This window comes from Pterocles gutturalis, unplaced genomic scaffold (genome assembly GCF_000699245.1).
Source record: "Pterocles gutturalis isolate BGI_N339 unplaced genomic scaffold, ASM69924v1 scaffold628, whole genome shotgun sequence".
NCBI classification, from domain to species: Eukaryota; Metazoa; Chordata; class Aves; order Pterocliformes; family Pteroclidae; genus Pterocles; species Pterocles gutturalis.
In genome coordinates this window covers 2-18,204 of record NW_010117701.1, presented here as the reverse complement: position 1 = coordinate 18,204, position 18,203 = coordinate 2, and the positions used below count along the sequence as shown (strand labels likewise).

General features: G+C 38.2%; 1 protein-coding gene across 1 annotated transcript in view; it reads right to left on the bottom strand.

Annotated features, from left to right (window-relative positions):
* ANO4 (anoctamin 4) overlaps positions 1-12,970 on the bottom strand; it is a gene marked incomplete at its 5' end in the record, with an annotated part of 91,858 nt that extends 78,888 nt beyond the window's left edge. The window contains one exon of the mRNA XM_010075870.1: positions 12,812-12,970. Coding sequence (XP_010074172.1) covers positions 12,812-12,970 — 159 coding nt within the window. The remainder of the gene's footprint in view (positions 1-12,811) is intronic.
* Positions 12,971-18,203: the final 5,233 nt, after the last annotated feature.

Sequence of the window (18,203 nt, the reverse complement as noted above, 5' to 3'; positions counted from 1 at the left end):
GAAGATGGGAGGGGTGAAAAAAAGAGGGGGGGGGGGGGGTTTAAACCCTGGGGAAAAGGCAGGGTTAAGAAGCAATCTCAAAATACTCCACAGGTCGTCAGTCTTGGGAGACTTGCAGCAGGAGAAGCAAGACAGACAAGACTTCCTTAGCTCGCCCAGTGTGGCTGAGACAGTGGCTCAAGCAGGGAGATCTTTACGTGTTAAGTATGAGATAAAAGTGTAGTTTGCCATATTTTCTTCTTCAGTCCTGGTACCTAATCTTTTGCTAAAATAAGACTTGTTTGCACATTAAACTTCTTTGATGCTTGTACTAACCCCAGGTGAACAGGAAAAAACAAGGCATAGCACCATCTCAAAGGCAACAGATGCAACTAAGGTGGGTCCACAGATCCCATCTAACACTAACTGAGGATTTCCAGGAGTTGGGATGTGGGGCTGTAAGGGTCATATGGGGGGCTGACAGTGTCTAGTCTGGGATAAAAGAAGAAGCCTCATGCTCACACATGGATGTTACTGTAATAATCTCTGGGAATAAGGCAGCAATGAAGACACAGTTCCTGACTTTGGAAAAACTAAACCCATCATCCACACATCCTCCCCCCTTGTTTTGCTTTCACCACATGAAAATCAATAAAGAAATAAAGAGCTATTTGATAAAAATTATAGATGATTCAGGCAAAAATTATATTTAAAGTTTAAGTTTCTCCAAACCCATCCAACTTCCTTCAGAGATAATTTTAGGATATTTTGAACAGTATTTGTGTGCGGCACTTACTGTGGAAGATATTATTTTTTTCCTTAAAAATAATTTCTGAGATCTTCAGGTTCTATAGGCTTCAAGATCAAAATTAAGTGTCTAAGGACATTAGAAACATGTCTTCCCTTTGTTAAAAACATACACTTAGAACAATTCAGTTTACAAGAGGCTAGGTACTCAAGAGTAACACAATAAAACAGATGACTGCTTGTGGATATTGGTAGCAGTTTGTTGACAGTGCTCTGGGGCTTTACTGATAGTTAGGGAGAATGTCTGTCAGGCATTTAGAGAGGCACATATGCACTATTTAGAAAATACAAATTCTAGGTATTCAGGAAAACCTGAAAGATATTCATGTTCCCACTGCAAACTTTAGGTTCTGACTGTGATAACTTCTGAACATGAGATAAGAAACATGAGTGCAAGTAATCCATTCACTTCTGTGTATACCCTGGTGAGATTTGAATAAAATTGTTGGTCTGGCACTGTGTCCCAGGCTGTTGATCTAATTTTACTTTCTTGTAGTCACAGGAAGCAAAATGCCTGTGCAGTGAACCTGACTGCAAAGGCTGCTGTCAGCTCATTTCTGCATTGGGAATCTAGTAATGAGTTTAGGAAACGAGATTTTCTTTTGTGTTACACAGTATCTGATGGAAAATATCCTTGATGCCTTACTGGTAGTCTGTGAAATAAATTGAGAATAAAATCAGCAAATAAAAATGTTTTCTAGCTAGGCATAGTTAGTCCTATGAACATTTCAGTGATCAGCTGTGGTGCCATTTAAGAGAGAAATGCATTTTGTTTCAACACCAAACTGAATATATTATATGAAAATGAACCAAATTGAACAAGATTTCTAAAAATTTGTAGGTAAGCACAATCAAAATTTTCCATTTGATTTAAGGTTAAATATTGTCCACACAAAATAGCATGCTTTGGTGTATTACTGGATTATATAATCACTTCTAAACATTTTATCTTCTTTTTTAATTCTGTGTTCTCTTTCATAAAGCTAAGCCTTTCTTATCAACTAGTATGGCATTTTAATATCAGACATTTAATTTTGAATCTATTTTTTTCACATTTTCAAAATGTTTCCTTCTTTCCTTGGCTAAAACTCTTTGCCCAGTCTAATCTATATTAATGACTATGAATTCCTTGCTTTTCTCCTTTTCTGCCTTCTGTTAAGTCATCCTCCATAAACACAAAATATTTGTTTCAAGATGTTAAGGGCTTGTGTTGTATTTCTAAAGAGATTTTACACTCAGATTTAGGAGAAAGCTATTCAGAAAGGGGTCTTTCCCAGCCCTTTTGTAGAATCATAGGATAATTTGGAGGGTCGTGAGACACTGGAACCAGTTGCCCAGGGAAGCTGTGGATGCCCCATCCCTGGAGATGTTCAAGGCCAGGCTGGATGAGGCTTTGAGCAACCTGGTCTGGTGGGAGGTGTCCCTGCCCATGGCAGGGGGGTTGGAACTTGATGATCTTTAAGGTCCTGTCCAACCCAACACATTCTATGATTCTAGGATTCTATGAAAAGTGGGTAACTTCTTCATTGATGTTTGGTAATTAAGTAAATCAGATTTTCACAATTAGTGGAATCACTCGAATGTTGTAAGTGTCTCATTTAAATGTCTGTTTTGAAGGGAATGACCTGAATAAAAGAGGTTTCAGTAGATGCATTTTTTCTCACAAAAAAGAAGACAAGAGAAGAATGCTAAAAGTGGAGAAAAATATATTAATTGGAATTTAGCAACTACCAGTCAAGAAAATAAGCTTGCTGATACACTTTCAAAAAACAATTTCTGCTTCTGAAACTAAACCAATTAAACTAAAAATGTGAAAAGAATAAACTGAAATTAGATGGATAGGTTGTAACAGCTTATTATGGGAAATAATTATTATGGGAAATAATTTTCCAACCAATTTAATTTAAAAACCTATCTAATACCTAAATTCAAACCCTTAAATTTCTACGTAAGGAAATTGTCTAAACTTAATCTTAGATATGTTATTACAGACACAGAAAGATATAGGAAAACTATATGCTTCTACTTCTTACATGTAGAAGTATGTGAATGTCAAAATCCCTGAATATTCTACTGTCATTGCTAGCCTACAGTTACAGTTTTTCAAAACATGACATTTATATAAACTAACCTGAAAGGAGAAGGTCAAATAAACACGTTGAAAGCGAAGAGGAAATGTCTCCAAATCTACCAGTCATTAAAAATAACATGAATTTTCTGTATTGCAAGAGAAAGTATAGAGTCAGGGTATAGATTTACAGGTCTCTGTTTCGTTCTTCTCCTATCTACTTTTTCACTATGGAAGTTTCTTCTTTATGGAATGTTTTAAATTTTAAAAAGGTAGAAGAGATGGTTTTTAAAGAAAAACAGCAAAAAGTTCTTATATTAGTGCTTGACAGTGGACAATTCAGAAAGGGGAGTAAATCTCATTTGTTATAAATGGAAAGATCTATTTGAGTCTATTAACAGAAAAAACAAGGTGTGCCCAAGAAAAGTAGTAAATACTGTACCATGAAGACCTCCAAGAAGGACAAGGGTCTTTATACTGTTTTGCTTAAAAGGCACTTTTAGAGATTCTTTTAAAAGCTTTCATATAAGAATATAAAATATATTTGTGCACAGAAGAGAGTTTTGTAAATCAGATAAGACTTTAAACAGGGGGACATAACTAACTGGCTGACAGAGGTTTCAGTCAATATGTCTGTCTCAGGAATATTTTTCCCTCAGGTCAGGCTTTATTAAACTTCATTTACAACATCACTTCACTACCACTCAATAGCAAGAAACAAATACGTAAATATGCAGTGGACAATGCTGCATTTAATTTGGGCCCAGAGAGCCATAAACTGAAACGTCTTTTTCGATAAGGTCTGAGCACTGAGGTAATTTGACTAGCTCTATTTGTGAGGCTCTTACCACAATTAAAATACAGTTAATCCAAGGCACACAGCTCCAATGCTCCACTCACTCCATGACAGAATTAAGCCAGTATAACAAAGAAAGTAATTGGATGACAAGAGTGCCTGGAGACCTTGTGCCAGTGAGAAAGGGAACTGTTCTCTCAAGATTCCTGCTTCCCTCCTGGGACTACTTCCAGTGAGGGGAGCCCCACACCACTTCACACTGCAAGGAAAAATCAAGGGAAGATGCAAATGTCCCCTGGACCAAGAAGGCACTGCAGCCATTTGAAATCATTACCATTTGTTGAGAAGCATAATGCTGGAAATACAATGCTGTCTTCTCAAAGCAAGTTCAATACCAACATCACCAACATGAAATGAGAACATAAAATGGACTGCTGGCATTTCTACATACTCTGTCTTTCTGTTCCCTACAGACAGCTCTATATTTCTGCTCATTAAACCAGTACTATCAGGGAGAGTCGCAACAAGCCACCTTTGGGCAATGAAAACTCTCACTGTGCATTAAGTGACTGTAGCCTTGTGCATTGCACTTGTTCCTGATGCCACTGTCAGGCAAACAACATCTCAAAAATAATTGCAGTTTAAGACCAATTATTGTAAAGGGAAAGGTGACTTTTGACATATAGGGGACATCTCATATGTAACCTTCATAGGTTTTTTTTTAATCTATCACCTGTCTATTTTTTTTGCCATGAGCCTGGTGTCCTTCAAAAGGTTTTAGACATTCTGATTTTTGAAGATGGATGTCAGGAAAGTATTTGACAAAAAAAATATCCCACTCAGCACTCCTGAAGGAAAAGTATCTCAGGGGCCTTTTCATCCCTTTTGAGTTATCTACATATTTTCTATATTACCTCCATATGCCATTAAAATGCCATACTTTTTTCAAATGTATATCAATTATTCAGCAACAGTTTCTTAGTCTACTAGCTTTACAAAGTCCTGTTAAAGGCTGGAATTTGTCAGCTTGGAAGCATATTAATTTCTGGGCTCCCTCAGGCAATCAGGAAGATTACTTTTAAAAAACTGCATACCTGACATTTGAGTTCAAACTCTATCCATTCAGACTTCCATGTAGCTCCTCACCTTTCTCTTCTAAATTGCCACTGTACAGTACAGTGGACATAGTGTCTGAAATCTAAAGCATTTTCCCTTGGAGGCCCAGAAAGCTGGAAACTCCTCCACCGTTTCATGACAATGCTTTTTGGTACAGAGCACTCTCTGGAAAAGGACATTGTTCTGTTCATACCTATACATTTTTCTGTAAAACACTGCTGAAAAGAGACTCCACTTGCTATTTGCATTAGATAATGAACTGACAATAAACCTTCAGAAGACCAGTTTGTTCTTAACTTGCTCTAGCTGAATTTGGATGAAATGAACAGCCCAATGTTCTAAATTAAATAGCTGGAAGCACTTTCACTTATAATGCATGTGGTGGGCTTGGTTCCCTTTTTGCAGGTATAGTTCATGTCACTTTTGGTGCCTCCATCCATGATTTGCGGATGCAATCAGACACAGTGCTTAAACATTAAATAACAAACTGTACCTGCTAATAATCAGATATTATGCTGCTCATGAAACCACAGCTCCTGCAGGCTGCAAAATTTGTACTGCAAGTTCATTAGCTGTAGATATTTACATATTGAATAATAGGATCAGAAAAGTGAGAGTCTAAAGCAACTTTCTAGAGTGCATGAATGCTTTATATTAGCTAACAGTAGTAGTAGTAGATGAACACTGAACTACATCTGTGGTGGGTTGACCTTGGCTGGATGCCAGGTGGCCACTAAAACCCCGTCCTCAGCTGGAGAGGGGAGAGGGAAGAGAAAATATAATGAGAGGCTTGTGGGTTGAGATAAGGACAGGGAGAGCACTCACCAGGCACCATCATGGGCAAAACAGACCACACTCAATTAATTTAATTACCGATCAAATCAGAACAGGGTAACAAGAAATAAAACCAAATCCTAAAAACACTTTCTGCCCACTCCTCCCTTCTTCCCAGGCTCAACTTCACTCCCAATTTTCTCTACCTCCTCTCTCTGAGCAGTGCAGAGGGATGGGGAATGGGGGTTGTGGTCAGTTCATCACACATTGATTCTGCCACTCCTTCCTCCTTGCTCTCTTCCCCTGCTCCAGTGTGGGGTGCCTCCCATGGGAGACAGTCCTCCATGAACTTCTCCAACATGAGACCTTCCCATGGGCTACAGTTCTTCATGAACTGCTCTGACATGGGTCCTTTCCACAGAGTGCAGCTGGAACAGACTGCTCCAGCGTGGGTCCCCCATAGGATCACAAGTCCAACCAGCAAACCTGCTCCAGTGTGGGCTCCTCTCCACAGGTCCACAGATTCTGCCAGGAGCCAGCTCCAGCAGAGGCCTCCTTTGGGTGCACCCAGCTGCTCTGGCGCGGGGTCCTCCATGGCCTGCAGGTGGAGATCTGCTCTGCCATGGACTTCCATGGGCTGCAGAGGCACAGCTGCCTCACCAGGTTCTTCACCACAGGCTGCAGGGGAATCTCTGCTCCAGCGCCTGGAGCACCTCCTTCCCCTCCTTCACTGACCTTGGTGTCTGCAGAGTTGTTTCTCTCACATCTCTGTCCTCTCCGCTGCTGTTTCCACAGCAGGTTTTTTTTTCTTTCCTTCTTAAATATGTTATCACAGAGGTGCTATTACCATCACTGATGGGCTCAGCCTTGGCCACCAGTGGATCAATCTTGGAACTGGCTGGCATTGGTTCTATCGGACACAGGGGAAGCTTCTAGCAGCTTCTCACAGAAGCCACCCTGTAGCCCTCCACTACCAAAACCTTGCCATGCAAACTCAGTACAACATCTGATATTCTCCAAAGACCAAGAAGGCCTAGTTTTGTCCAAATGCCAATTTTTCCTAAAGAGAAGTCTGTTAGCCATAGGCAACATCCTTCATGTGGCCTGACCTACCATGCCTGCACAGCGCAGATGATCATCACAGACATGGCTGTCCTGGTGCATCCTAGCACATATCTCACACGCATTGCATGCTCACAGATACCTTTCTCTATGTAAAAAAAAGCTCAGAGGACAGCAGATGCTATTTTGGTGGTGGAAGCTTTCCCTGCCCACCCTTTCCTCTAGTGAATAGGGGTTTTTGGTATGCACAGAGTAAGCTCAACATGGCAGGGAAAAGATACGTTCACCAAAAGAAAACTAGTAGCCAGGAAAATATTCCCCAGCTGACCTGCAGCTTGCTCCTGGCTACCACACAAACTTTCCTGGAAAGCTGCAAATAGTGGGCCATAGGCTGGGCACTCCATTATAAAGTGTATGCCTGGTTGATTCAATTCACATCTATAGAGCAATAAATCACAAATAAATTCTTATTCTTTCAATAACTGAATAAACTGAAGTCATAGTTGAAAAAGAAACTTAGAGTTAGCTGGGAATTTTTATTTATTTGTTTATAAAACATCTTTCCTCACTCAGATGTCACTTGGGGTCTAGAAGTCAGCTTAGTTCTTTTCTGCCCATGAATCACAATCAGCAAGAATGTTTATGTAACCGGAGTCTCATGAACTCATGAGTGCAGTGATAATGTGCAAACCAGAAAAAAGTAGATCAGTCTCACGTAACTGTTTTGGCTCTGCAGTGCTAACAACAACAACAAAAAGTGGTAGATGTCATTTTTGCCAGAAAGAAAGATGATAATATTTGATTATGCTCACGAGCAATAGCTGTTGATTATAACATCTCTTTCACAGTCTCACCTTCTGAGCACAACTGTCTTTAAGGTTTCAGTCTTCGAAGTTCTTGGTCTTCCATACTCATTCTTTATTTCTAACTTTTACCTCACTTTGACATGGTCATAAGTCTATTTTAGTTTCACACTCAGGGATGAGCCAAGAGTCATGAGGATACTATATTGTGTTCTCTTTCTGTCATCTGTAATTTCTCTTAACATTCATCATTTTAAACCAGGCTCTAAGTTGCTGCTAAATATAAGTCTCTTACTGAATCCATTTCTAGCCTCTGAAGTCCTGTCCCATTAGCACAAAGTTACAGCCACATGAAGACAAACTGCTTCATAGAACTCCTACTACATCACCATGAACCGCTACATCTGCTTGCAAACTTGAAAAGTCATGAAATAATAGTATTGTGTTATTATATCACATCAACTACTGCAAAAGCTCTCTAAACTTAACTTTCAGACTCAGATTTACACTTGCTAGTAGAAATTTGTTCATACAACAAAAGTGAAGCTTATGCTGTACTTTTCTTCCATTTCTGTGTTTTCATAGAGAAAACCTAATGTATATTTCTACTGCCTATTGTGTAGACCGGATGCATATTGGCTGCCAGATGTTGCCCAGAAATGTCAGCTGCTGCTTGAGGCAGGGAGGGAATGCAATTAGAGATGCCCTGGTTACAGCTTGACACTTATGGTGGCAATATTTACATTTTTAATTGGGCAAGTAACACAAAAACCACATAATTTGGATTCTTCCTGAAAACTGGACCAGTACACTACACTAACATCTTCTTTTATCTGGGAAATGCAAACATCAATGTGTGGGCAGAAGCCCAAATGGATTGACCGCTTTTTGTAAAACATCTGAAACTAGTTCCTGAAACATATTCTACATCCAGTAGCTGTAAGGAGACCTGCTTTTTTAAGGCAGTAAGGAATGCTGATGCTTTAAAGCAGTTAATTGCTTTTATACTGAAACATTAATACATATAAATATGTAAAATACATAAAATAAAGGACCTGAATACCACTTTCACTACTTATGTGATTAGTTCCCCTTTACTCCATTTCTATCTATCATTTTCTACTAGCATATCAAATGCCTTTTCAAATAAACTATCAAATCAACTTACAAATTATAAATTAAGAACTTTGGACACAATCATTAAGCAAAATGTGCCAAGTACATTTAGTTGTAGAACTACTCTGTATGCAATAGCTTAGTGCAGTCATGAGAAGCAAAAAACATCAAAAAACCCACACCAAGTTCAAATTAAACGTCTGTTCCTAGTGCTACACAACCAGATCTACCCAACACCAGATTCATTCTGGATACACAGTATTTACTTATATCTAGGACGACCTTCTCTTTTACAAATTACAAATCCAGGTGTGGTCTGTGTTTGTTCATCCAGCATAGAGCTCTTTGAACTTCCTTACCTCCATTCTGTATTTACATTGCATTACAGTCCAGCTTAAATAGGTTGCAAGTGAACAAGTTATGTATATTAGCTGCCCCATGCTGGCTACCTCTGCACATGCTCTGTTAGTGTAGTACAATTTAAAGCACCTTACTGAAAGCTGTCTGTAATACTGTATCCACATACTAGCACAGTTTACTTACTGTTAACAGCAATTTTGTTCTACCTGGCCATTTAGGACATGGATTAAAATACATTAACAGAAGCTGCAGGAATAATTTGGGATAAGGGAATTTAGCTGGATTTTGGCCAAGAGGTTGAATTTATAAATCTTTGCTCTTGTGAAAAATACCATGGGCCCAATGTAATTCTGACTCTTCATTCTCTCTTGAAAAGAGGTTTTCCAGAAAAATGCTGTGTTTTTACTGTCCCAGAGGGATGAACACTGCATTTGGAATGACAGACATGATCTGTATTTTCTCTTTACAAAAAAGTGAACGTAAGTTATTTTTTTCTGAGCATCAGTGGGCTGATCTTAGTTTCAGGTTTATCTTGTATTTGGATAAATATGAAACATATCCTCAGAATGTGGACAGTAGTACCCTGTCTCCTGTTAACCATTTACCAGTCAACTCTGGAAGGTAGGAGTCTTGTGTAATATTTACAGAAGGTATCCCTGGCTAAAAACTGGCAATGCTATTGGTACCTCATCTCTGATAAGACCTTGCTACCTTCGGAGACTGCCCTCACCATTTTACCCAGAACATAATGCTGTTTCAAAGAGTATCAAAAATGAAAACAGTAGGGTCATCAAGAATCCCAGAGCCAGGATATCATAGTTATTTATCTCAATTGTGAGACATTGTAAAAAGGGATAAAACAATATAGGAAATTTTATATCTGACTGAAAAGAAAATACAGTCTCTTTTCCTGAAGTGACCTATATTTTCAATTAACTTACCTAGAGCTTCTATGCATATGATCACATGTGCTGGATGTGATCCATGGACTGCGACAACACAGTCCTCCTATCCAGACCCCAGATACACTGAAAAGCAGGGAGAAGGGTCAGAAAAAGATTCATGCTCTTCCACTCGATTAGCATTCACTCATAGAGCTCTGTTTTCCATACCTTCACTAATTCAATCATCTGTTCCTTGGTGTGGACTCCTCTCTTTGTTTACTGACAGATATACAGAGCACCAAATCTGTCAGAACTTCCATGGAAGATGGTGTGGCATAGCTGAAGAATGTGAGTGTGAATTCATTGGGGAATATCTGCAAAATGTTACCACCTTTTTCTAGACTCAGAAACATGTACCTACTCAGACCTTTCTCAGATACATGATCTTGACATTGTGCCTGAAGTTATCTCAACATGTATTAATTCATTTCAGATCCACTTTCTCATTTCGTGCTGTTAAGTGAACACTTCACTCCCTGCACTCACCACTTCCTGAGTATTCTGCTGTGCTACACTTGTCAGAGAGCCACTGCAATGAATTTTCCTCTCTCTGCAGTGTTACTGAGGAATACAGTTTTGAAACTTCAGTGTGAACAGCTCTGTAAGTTTTCCCCTCTGCCACTGATTTCACATAAAAAAGACAGGACTAACACAATCAAATGTCAATATATGAACAGGCAGTAGCCAAAGAAGAATGAACCAACGATCGCACAAAATTCATATAAGGTAAAAAGTTTCTTTCAGTCCAGTGGTTACAGCCTTTTGCCTCTATAAAAGTTCTGTGACCAAAGCCACAGACAAGTCTTTTGTTTTATCCAGGAGCAAATTTTCCCAGTGGAAACAATATATTATATATGGACAACCAGAAAACAGACCTGCTGTTAAAATCTTCTAGAATTGAAACTCAGAATGATGTGTAGTCTCACCAAGAGGAGAAGCAAAAATAATGAGAAATAATCTAGGCATTAACTGATCACACTGCTTAGTTTAAACCTAAGCATTATGCAGCACAGTTGTTATTCTGTGGGGAGGGACAGGGAGCGTACCAAGAATGTACCTATTTCCTTTGGGACTGTAATTAAATTTGGAAACTAATGTGATCATAAAATATACATGCTAGAGTTTAATTTTAAGTCAGAGTCATATGTTAAAAAAGATTGCTACCCTAGATTTTAAAAACATTAGCCTGAGTCATGTAACGCGACCTCATTTTGATCATTCTGAGTTTAGAAAATGTACAATTACTAATGCTGGCAAGAAGTCACACCAAGGCAAAATGAGATTAATAAGAAATAAAACTGCATGTCAGCAGCGCAATAGAAATGGAAATGAATAATCAAATAAGCAGAACATTCATGCAGCCTAGGCAGCAAAGTCCAAATAAATGGGTTTGAAAGCCATGAGAAAACTCTACAGTAAGCACTTAAATCATTGATTTAAAAAAGTTTTCTGAGTAGAACTTTGCAAGAAGTTTCATAACATTTAAAATATAAAGTGTTTTCATAGCTTTCACTGCTGACCTTAGCACAGTAATAAATCTGCAAAAATCATGAAGGAGGAAAAGACTGGTGCCAAACCGTTGGGCAAATGTATCAATAGGGATGACTCATTCTGTGTTCATTTTCTACACTGCCCAAACTTCAGAGACTTCTTCAGCATCTCTCATGGTGGAAGCAGGGAAGAATTCTAGGATATGAAACTGAACAGCTGCAGCAACACTCTTGTGTTCTTGGATGTTGGGTTACAATTCCTACAGACAGTGGTATGTTTACAGGAAATGTAATAAATGACTGATGGCTGCCACTGAAAACACCTGTCAACTACTGCAGCACTAAAGATGCTGACTTCCAGGTTATTTGAAGGAATAGTTTATGACAACTGGTTGATGTAACCAGTGATATGTTCTTACGTACTTATATCCACCAGTACCTGTGTTTATTCAAAAACATTTTAAAAAATGAAAGATTTTCATTATTCTGGAGAGAAACAGCTTCCATCATTTTCTCCCTAGTGTTCTCTAAAGAAGCGTGTCTTTCAGGTACACAGGCAGAATATCTATGCATATACCGGGAATTCAGTGAAAGGGAGAAAATGTACAAACACCCACATAATTGATCAAAGCCTGTAACCTGAAAATTCGTCTATCATTTCCATCAGTGGCAGTATGACAATGCATATTAGCATGAGTGTGAGTTGATCAAGCACAAGTAAAGGTAAATATTCAGCAATATCTATTTGGCATGGAAGTGAGACTTAAGCCTTGTCTAAACACACTTACAGAAGTTTAAGAAAGAGCATAGTCTCGGCAAAAGAGGGATGGTCTCTTTAAGCCTTGATACTGCTACCTATCACATCAATACATTTTTAAACACTTTAAATTCATTTTTACACTCTTGTCCAGAAACAATTTACTGTTTTAGGACATTGTGTTGGAAATATCATTGGTAGAAACAACTCATATATACTGTCCAATTATTTCAATGTTCAGGATTAAGAGAGAAGGAGAGATTTTATGCTGTTTTCAAACTACCAAAATTCTGCTCAGGTCCCTACGCTTAAGCTGACAGGAAAAGGAAGGCAGGGGTCTAGTTAAGTCTCTGGAAAGAGTATCGAGAGCCTCAGCAGAGAGTGAAGCAGGCAGCTAAAAGGAAACGTAGGTGCAGAAATGTGGATTGCACTCATTAGAATTTAAGCCATCCAAACCCTATTGCACAGCACAGTGGGTGAAATTCTGTGGCCTACTTGTACATAAGGTTGAAAAAGGTGACTGTAATGGCCTGTTTTGGACTTCAGTCCATGTGCTGATTTTCCTTTAGGCTATGCTTTCCCACTGCTCTGTCAATGAATAGCCCATATTTAAGCATGCTTGAAAGCATTTTTCTGCTGCTACAACAGCGTAAAGGGGTTTCAGAGTAAATAAACCTCATACCCTCAGATTCTACACATCTTTAAATGTTGGAAGCTTTTTTCTAGAAAGCTCTCTTACCTCTTTTTCCATTTGAAGACCTTCTGCTCTGATATTTCTCTCAAATATTTCCCTCTTTTCTGCCTGTGGGTTAGATTTTCTATATACCAGGATGTAGTCAATCCGACATTTTCCATCTCTAAAATATAGTCCATTAGTTTTGTTTTTATCAGGTACTTCCTGTAAAGAGAAAGTCAAACATTTCAGTGATGTTAATTTGCCTTAGTAATTGCTGCATTGCTGTTTGCATCAGCAGTTTTCAGTAATACTCAACAGGAAAGATAAGGAACCAGAATAAGCTGTTCAAGTTTTTAGGTGCTTCCTATACAGTGCCTCTGAGGTCAACGGAAAGTAGTACAGACTTCCCCATTTCAAAACCTGGAGGTCTTCTTCAGCGGGTGTTTTTTCACGGGATAGGAGAGAACAGAGAAGGCAAGACAACATTCCTCCCCCACCACCCTCCAGAAAATTAGGAATAACTTCTTACATGTAAAATAAATCAGAAAATAGTGTTACCAACGCGTAAATTTTAAATCAAGAACTTAGTATGGCAGAATGTCTTTGTACATGTGAGAAGAATAAAGAGTGGCATGAACATCTACTGTGGTGAGAAACACTAAGATCTGGCACAGAGATTGTCACTGCTTTGCGATGACTATAGTACCTTTGCCTCACAGGACACAGAAAGGACATGAAGGTCCTGTACCTACCTCATGACACCTCATCAGATTAACTACAGAGTATTCTTGGCTTAAGGAACAGCTGAGGAAGCCCACTGGATTTATTTGTTTTTTTTTGATCTAGCAGTACATAAATGCAATAAATACTGTTTTCTTGGCTCTTTCCTGCAAAGAACATAGATGTTTGAATGTTTGCTCTGACTGAAGGAAACAACTTGATTTCACTGTCAGTAAGAGGTCAAGCAGGTCTTGCTCCTGAGATCTAAAAGACCAAAATGCTGGTCTTTTTTTCAGAAATTCATGAAATGAAACTTTCTACAGATTTTCCTCACAATTTAACACCACTTCCACATAATACAAGTCCTGCATGGGGGTTAAGCTTTTGCTTTCAGACTAGTTGAAATTGTGTGGCAGTTCATGTGCTGGAGAGTTTCATGCAAGAAATGTACACTGTGAATGATATATGGGAACAAACAGCACTCCCTCAGGGCAGTTTAATGGGCAGGGGCCTTCAGGGACCTCAAGATCAGTCCAGCTCCAAGCTGAAGGGAGGGTTAGGCTAATTCCTCTGCTTTTCCAGAATTTCCTGCCAGAAATAACCATGCCCTATAATATATGGTCAAATCTCTGAAAAAAAATAATATTTTGCTTTTCACATCTGGGAAAAGTAGGGAATCTTCAAAATACTTTCTCCATTGGAGGACTGCTTTTTAATTTAAATCACAAAAAGTGAACATAGTAATAGGACATATTATTCTTTCAGAAAAAAAAAAATGAAAAGAGAATACTCCCATTCAGAGAGTTTAGTGTAAGCTATCTTCCTGATTCTCAGCAGGCATTTTGATTAAATGGAAAAACCAATGAAAGTGTCCCAAATGTCCCATCCCCTTGATACATCCAGTTTACTGAAGGCAGAAAGGGGAATTTTTCTAAGATTCTTTTGTTACAGTGACTGACTCCTAACACAGCTTAGTGCGGACTTGATATAGTGGAACAGTTCTTTGAGCTGAAAAAGAAGGCAAGAAAAAACATTCAAGCCCCAAGGAAATAAGAGTAACAGACCATTTATATCTATACTGCATATCGTGCTGACAAATTATATTATCAGGATATCAGAAGTATTTTTCACAGAGCATTAAATATGAAAAAAGCTGAAGAAGTACAGTTTATTTTTTTCCATAAAATATCTATGTTGAGAACACATTAAAAAAATCCCAAAAGGGTATTTAATGTTATTTAAATAAAGGAAGGGTGCAGCAGGAGATTTAGAGGCAGTGGGTCAGCCTGGTGGTCCTGCTCTGATTTCTAAGCCTCCTGCTTAACGATTCTTCCTGTTCTGTAGGTCCCAGAGTGTAGGTCACTATGTGAACTTTAGCAAGTAAAGCTGTGTAATAGGAAAGGATCTGTAAAGCAAAACAATCTGTGCTGAGGACCTGCTGTCCACACTATATAGGCTTGCAGGCTTACTTTGGGCCCACTCTAGTCTGGGTCCAGGAGACTCACTGGAGTATATCTCACAATTTATTTGCATCTGGTAGGAATCCAGGTTTGAAATCCAACACTGCTCTGGAATGCAAACAAAGCATGGGTAGGGGTAATCGAGAGATTAACTTTAAATTTACAGTCCTGATCTGAACTAAAATGTTAGCAAAGACACATCCAGAGTGTACCAGAAGGAATGTGTATTTCTCTGCATGCAGTAGAGACTCCACTGGTAAAATAGATTTGCTCTTTATGTTTCCTATATTTCGTCTTTCTCTGAAGAAAATTGGTTTGCCCTAAGCTGACTCGTCGGTGCATGTAGAACCTTACATTAAAGCACCTACGAAATTTTCCTGAGTTATTTGACTTGTAAGACTTCTTCCCCTATAAATATGACTTCCTGAGACAAGTACTTTCTCTTGGATTTGTGAAATACTCCCAACTACAGCATTCTCTTTTTTTTTTTTTTTTTTTTTTTTTTTTCATTTTTTTTGAAAAACCCCCCACCAAACCCTTTTTTTTTTTTTTTTTTTTTTTTTTTTTTTTTTTCTCCTCAGAAAGGCAGCTTGGACTCTTACATGTACTTGGAAATCCTTTTCATTTTAGGAACACAGTGCGTCAAATCTAGACTGATAAGCCAAATCTAGACTGATAAGCCCTACCCAGCTGGTATGGTCTCTGAGAAGGAATCCGTTCCGTTACTCTCTGTTATAGCCTGTAAGGCAGCTTTATAGACTGAGTCTGGACTTATGAGAACTCTAAGGGTCTGACATGATATGGAGAGAGTCAGGTTGGCCCAGCAGTGTCAGGAAATAGCAGCTGCAGAGCTTTTGTGTTGTCCACAGTATTCCAAGCTTATACTGTTTTAGACAGAGACTTTTCTCCTACCTTGAGCTTCACTGACCTTGTCCAGACATTGCATCTCCTTTCCCTGTGTTATGACTTCAAAATTCAGTTTTCCTAAGCTGATTAAAAAAAATTATCTAGAACCAGGTCTGACTGGAGTTTTTGGTGGGAAAGTGCTCTAGTCATGTATGTTAAACCTCCATCCTTCATCTGAAAAAGGATGCCAGAAGAAAGTAGAAGAACAGGAAAGACTTCACTCTAGCAAACAGCATTTCTGGCTATCTTTGCAGCTTTATTTGCAATACACATATCTGAAGTTGCATAACCAGAAATTCTTTTCCAAGGAATACACTAGTTTCACATTCTCAGACCCACAGCTTGGAGCCATCAAATCAAGGAAATTTGAAACTTTATCTGCAGATCTTAAAAAAAATATCAGAAGGGACTCAAATTATCACTAATTTGATGACAGATTAAATTCTTTCTTGATTCCTAGTTATTTTGGTACCTCACAATTATCAGTATGGATGCCCAATGAAGATGGGATCTTTGAATTCTAAAGAGATTATCTTTTCCTGTTGTTTGTGGCTTCTTGAAATTAGAGTCCCCTGCATGTGATTTCACAGCTGGTGGGTTAATATCTGCACTACTAATAGTGATAACTTATGAAGAAAAAGAGGAACCCAGAACCACCCAGTTTTTAAGGCACAGTTCTAATCAAAGTATGAGTATATTTTATCTCTGTGTTTTTTTTTTCTTAATATCCTTTGGCCGTTTAGATTATAATTTTGTGGAAGCTGCAACTTATTTTTTTAATGTATATTCATTGTTTTGCATATTCTTCTTGACATCATAACATATTTAATTACACGGAGCTTTTCTAACAATGGAATTATCTAGGCTGCAAAATTAAGTGCTCAGAAGTTAGGAGGTAACAGATTTGTAGTTGTCCCTGAAAGCCTAGATAATCTTTTTCTATATCCATCCTGATCACTGAAGAAGACCAGGAAAAAAATTATGTAGTTAGCTTGTATTCTGGTAAATACACACAAGAAAACTGAGCTGAAATTGCACAAGCTATCATAACTGCCATAAAGAACATTAGAATTCTTATTTTACAACGTGAATACCTTTCTTCTGCCACAATCTTCAATGCAAGTTCTAGTTTATAAGAGATTGTTAAAACAAACTCTATTCCAGGCAATGTTAGTAACACTGCCTCCAAATTATCAACAGAGTTTTATGCTTAAAGTGAAGGCTGTAAGAGTGACTCTTACAATTTTAATTTCAAAACTACCTACATTATCTGGAATGTCAAGAATAAGCCATATAATCTCATTTAAGTAGAAGTTAATTTTTTTTCCAGCTCCATCATTCTGCCTTGTTTGGATGAAGATGACTGATTTCTTACTCCATAGAAAAAAAGGCAGAATGGATGCATACCTAGAGTACAGCTCCGAACTATTTTTCCTTGAATTTTTACTTTATTTCTGCTGCTTCTCCAGTTCTCAGAAAACGAAACTTCAGTGAAGGTATTTTAGTGATAATATGTCCCTGGATTTAATTTGTAAGGTGTATACCTAATTATTATATTAGCATATATAAAAAGTATTTTGATCAAATACACACAAGGGGAAATGTGATTTTTAATTTGCTCAGACTGTAACTGTGTTAGAATGAAACATAAAACAAAGAAAAAAAATGCCATCTCTAGCCAAACGACAAGCTGAATCCCAGTCTGGCTCTGCATCTGTTAAGGAACTGTTGATAAAGCTCCATCCGTAAAGTCTTAATTGGATCTTCTGGTCGAGCATGAACAACTAACAGCTGGAGCAAACAATATTTCAATTTATCAGCTACGCAAAAGTGATAAGAAACCTTTGCTATGTCCTAGTAAATTTTTTAAATTATAAATTCATTTCAGTGAATTCAGACAGGAACCATATTAAATTATATGGCTGCAATGTTAACTTTAAAATTGAACCAAACAAACATCAATATATTCAGAGAGACTTTCACTGAGGCCATATCCCTTATCCAGATGTCATTTGATGGGATCAACAGGCTCTCTTATCTACTAAACTAAACTGAGAGACTGAAAGGAAACTTGAAGCTTCAGCGTTCACCCCACCACTGTATTGTAGAGCTCCTGTATTTATCCATACAAACTATGCAACATCTAAACAGTGTTATCTTTTCCTTCTGAAATTAAGCGGGGGTCAAGTACCTTGAAATTTTTTTTTGTAGGCTTGTTCTGTCTCAGCCGACAACAGGACAAGGCTACAGCATCCCTTAGCTGCTATTAAGACTCATTTGTATGGCTTTTTTTCCCCCTCTTATACATACATGCAATTGCCATGGTTTAACCTGGCTGGCAGTGAACATTACGCAGCTGCTCACTCACC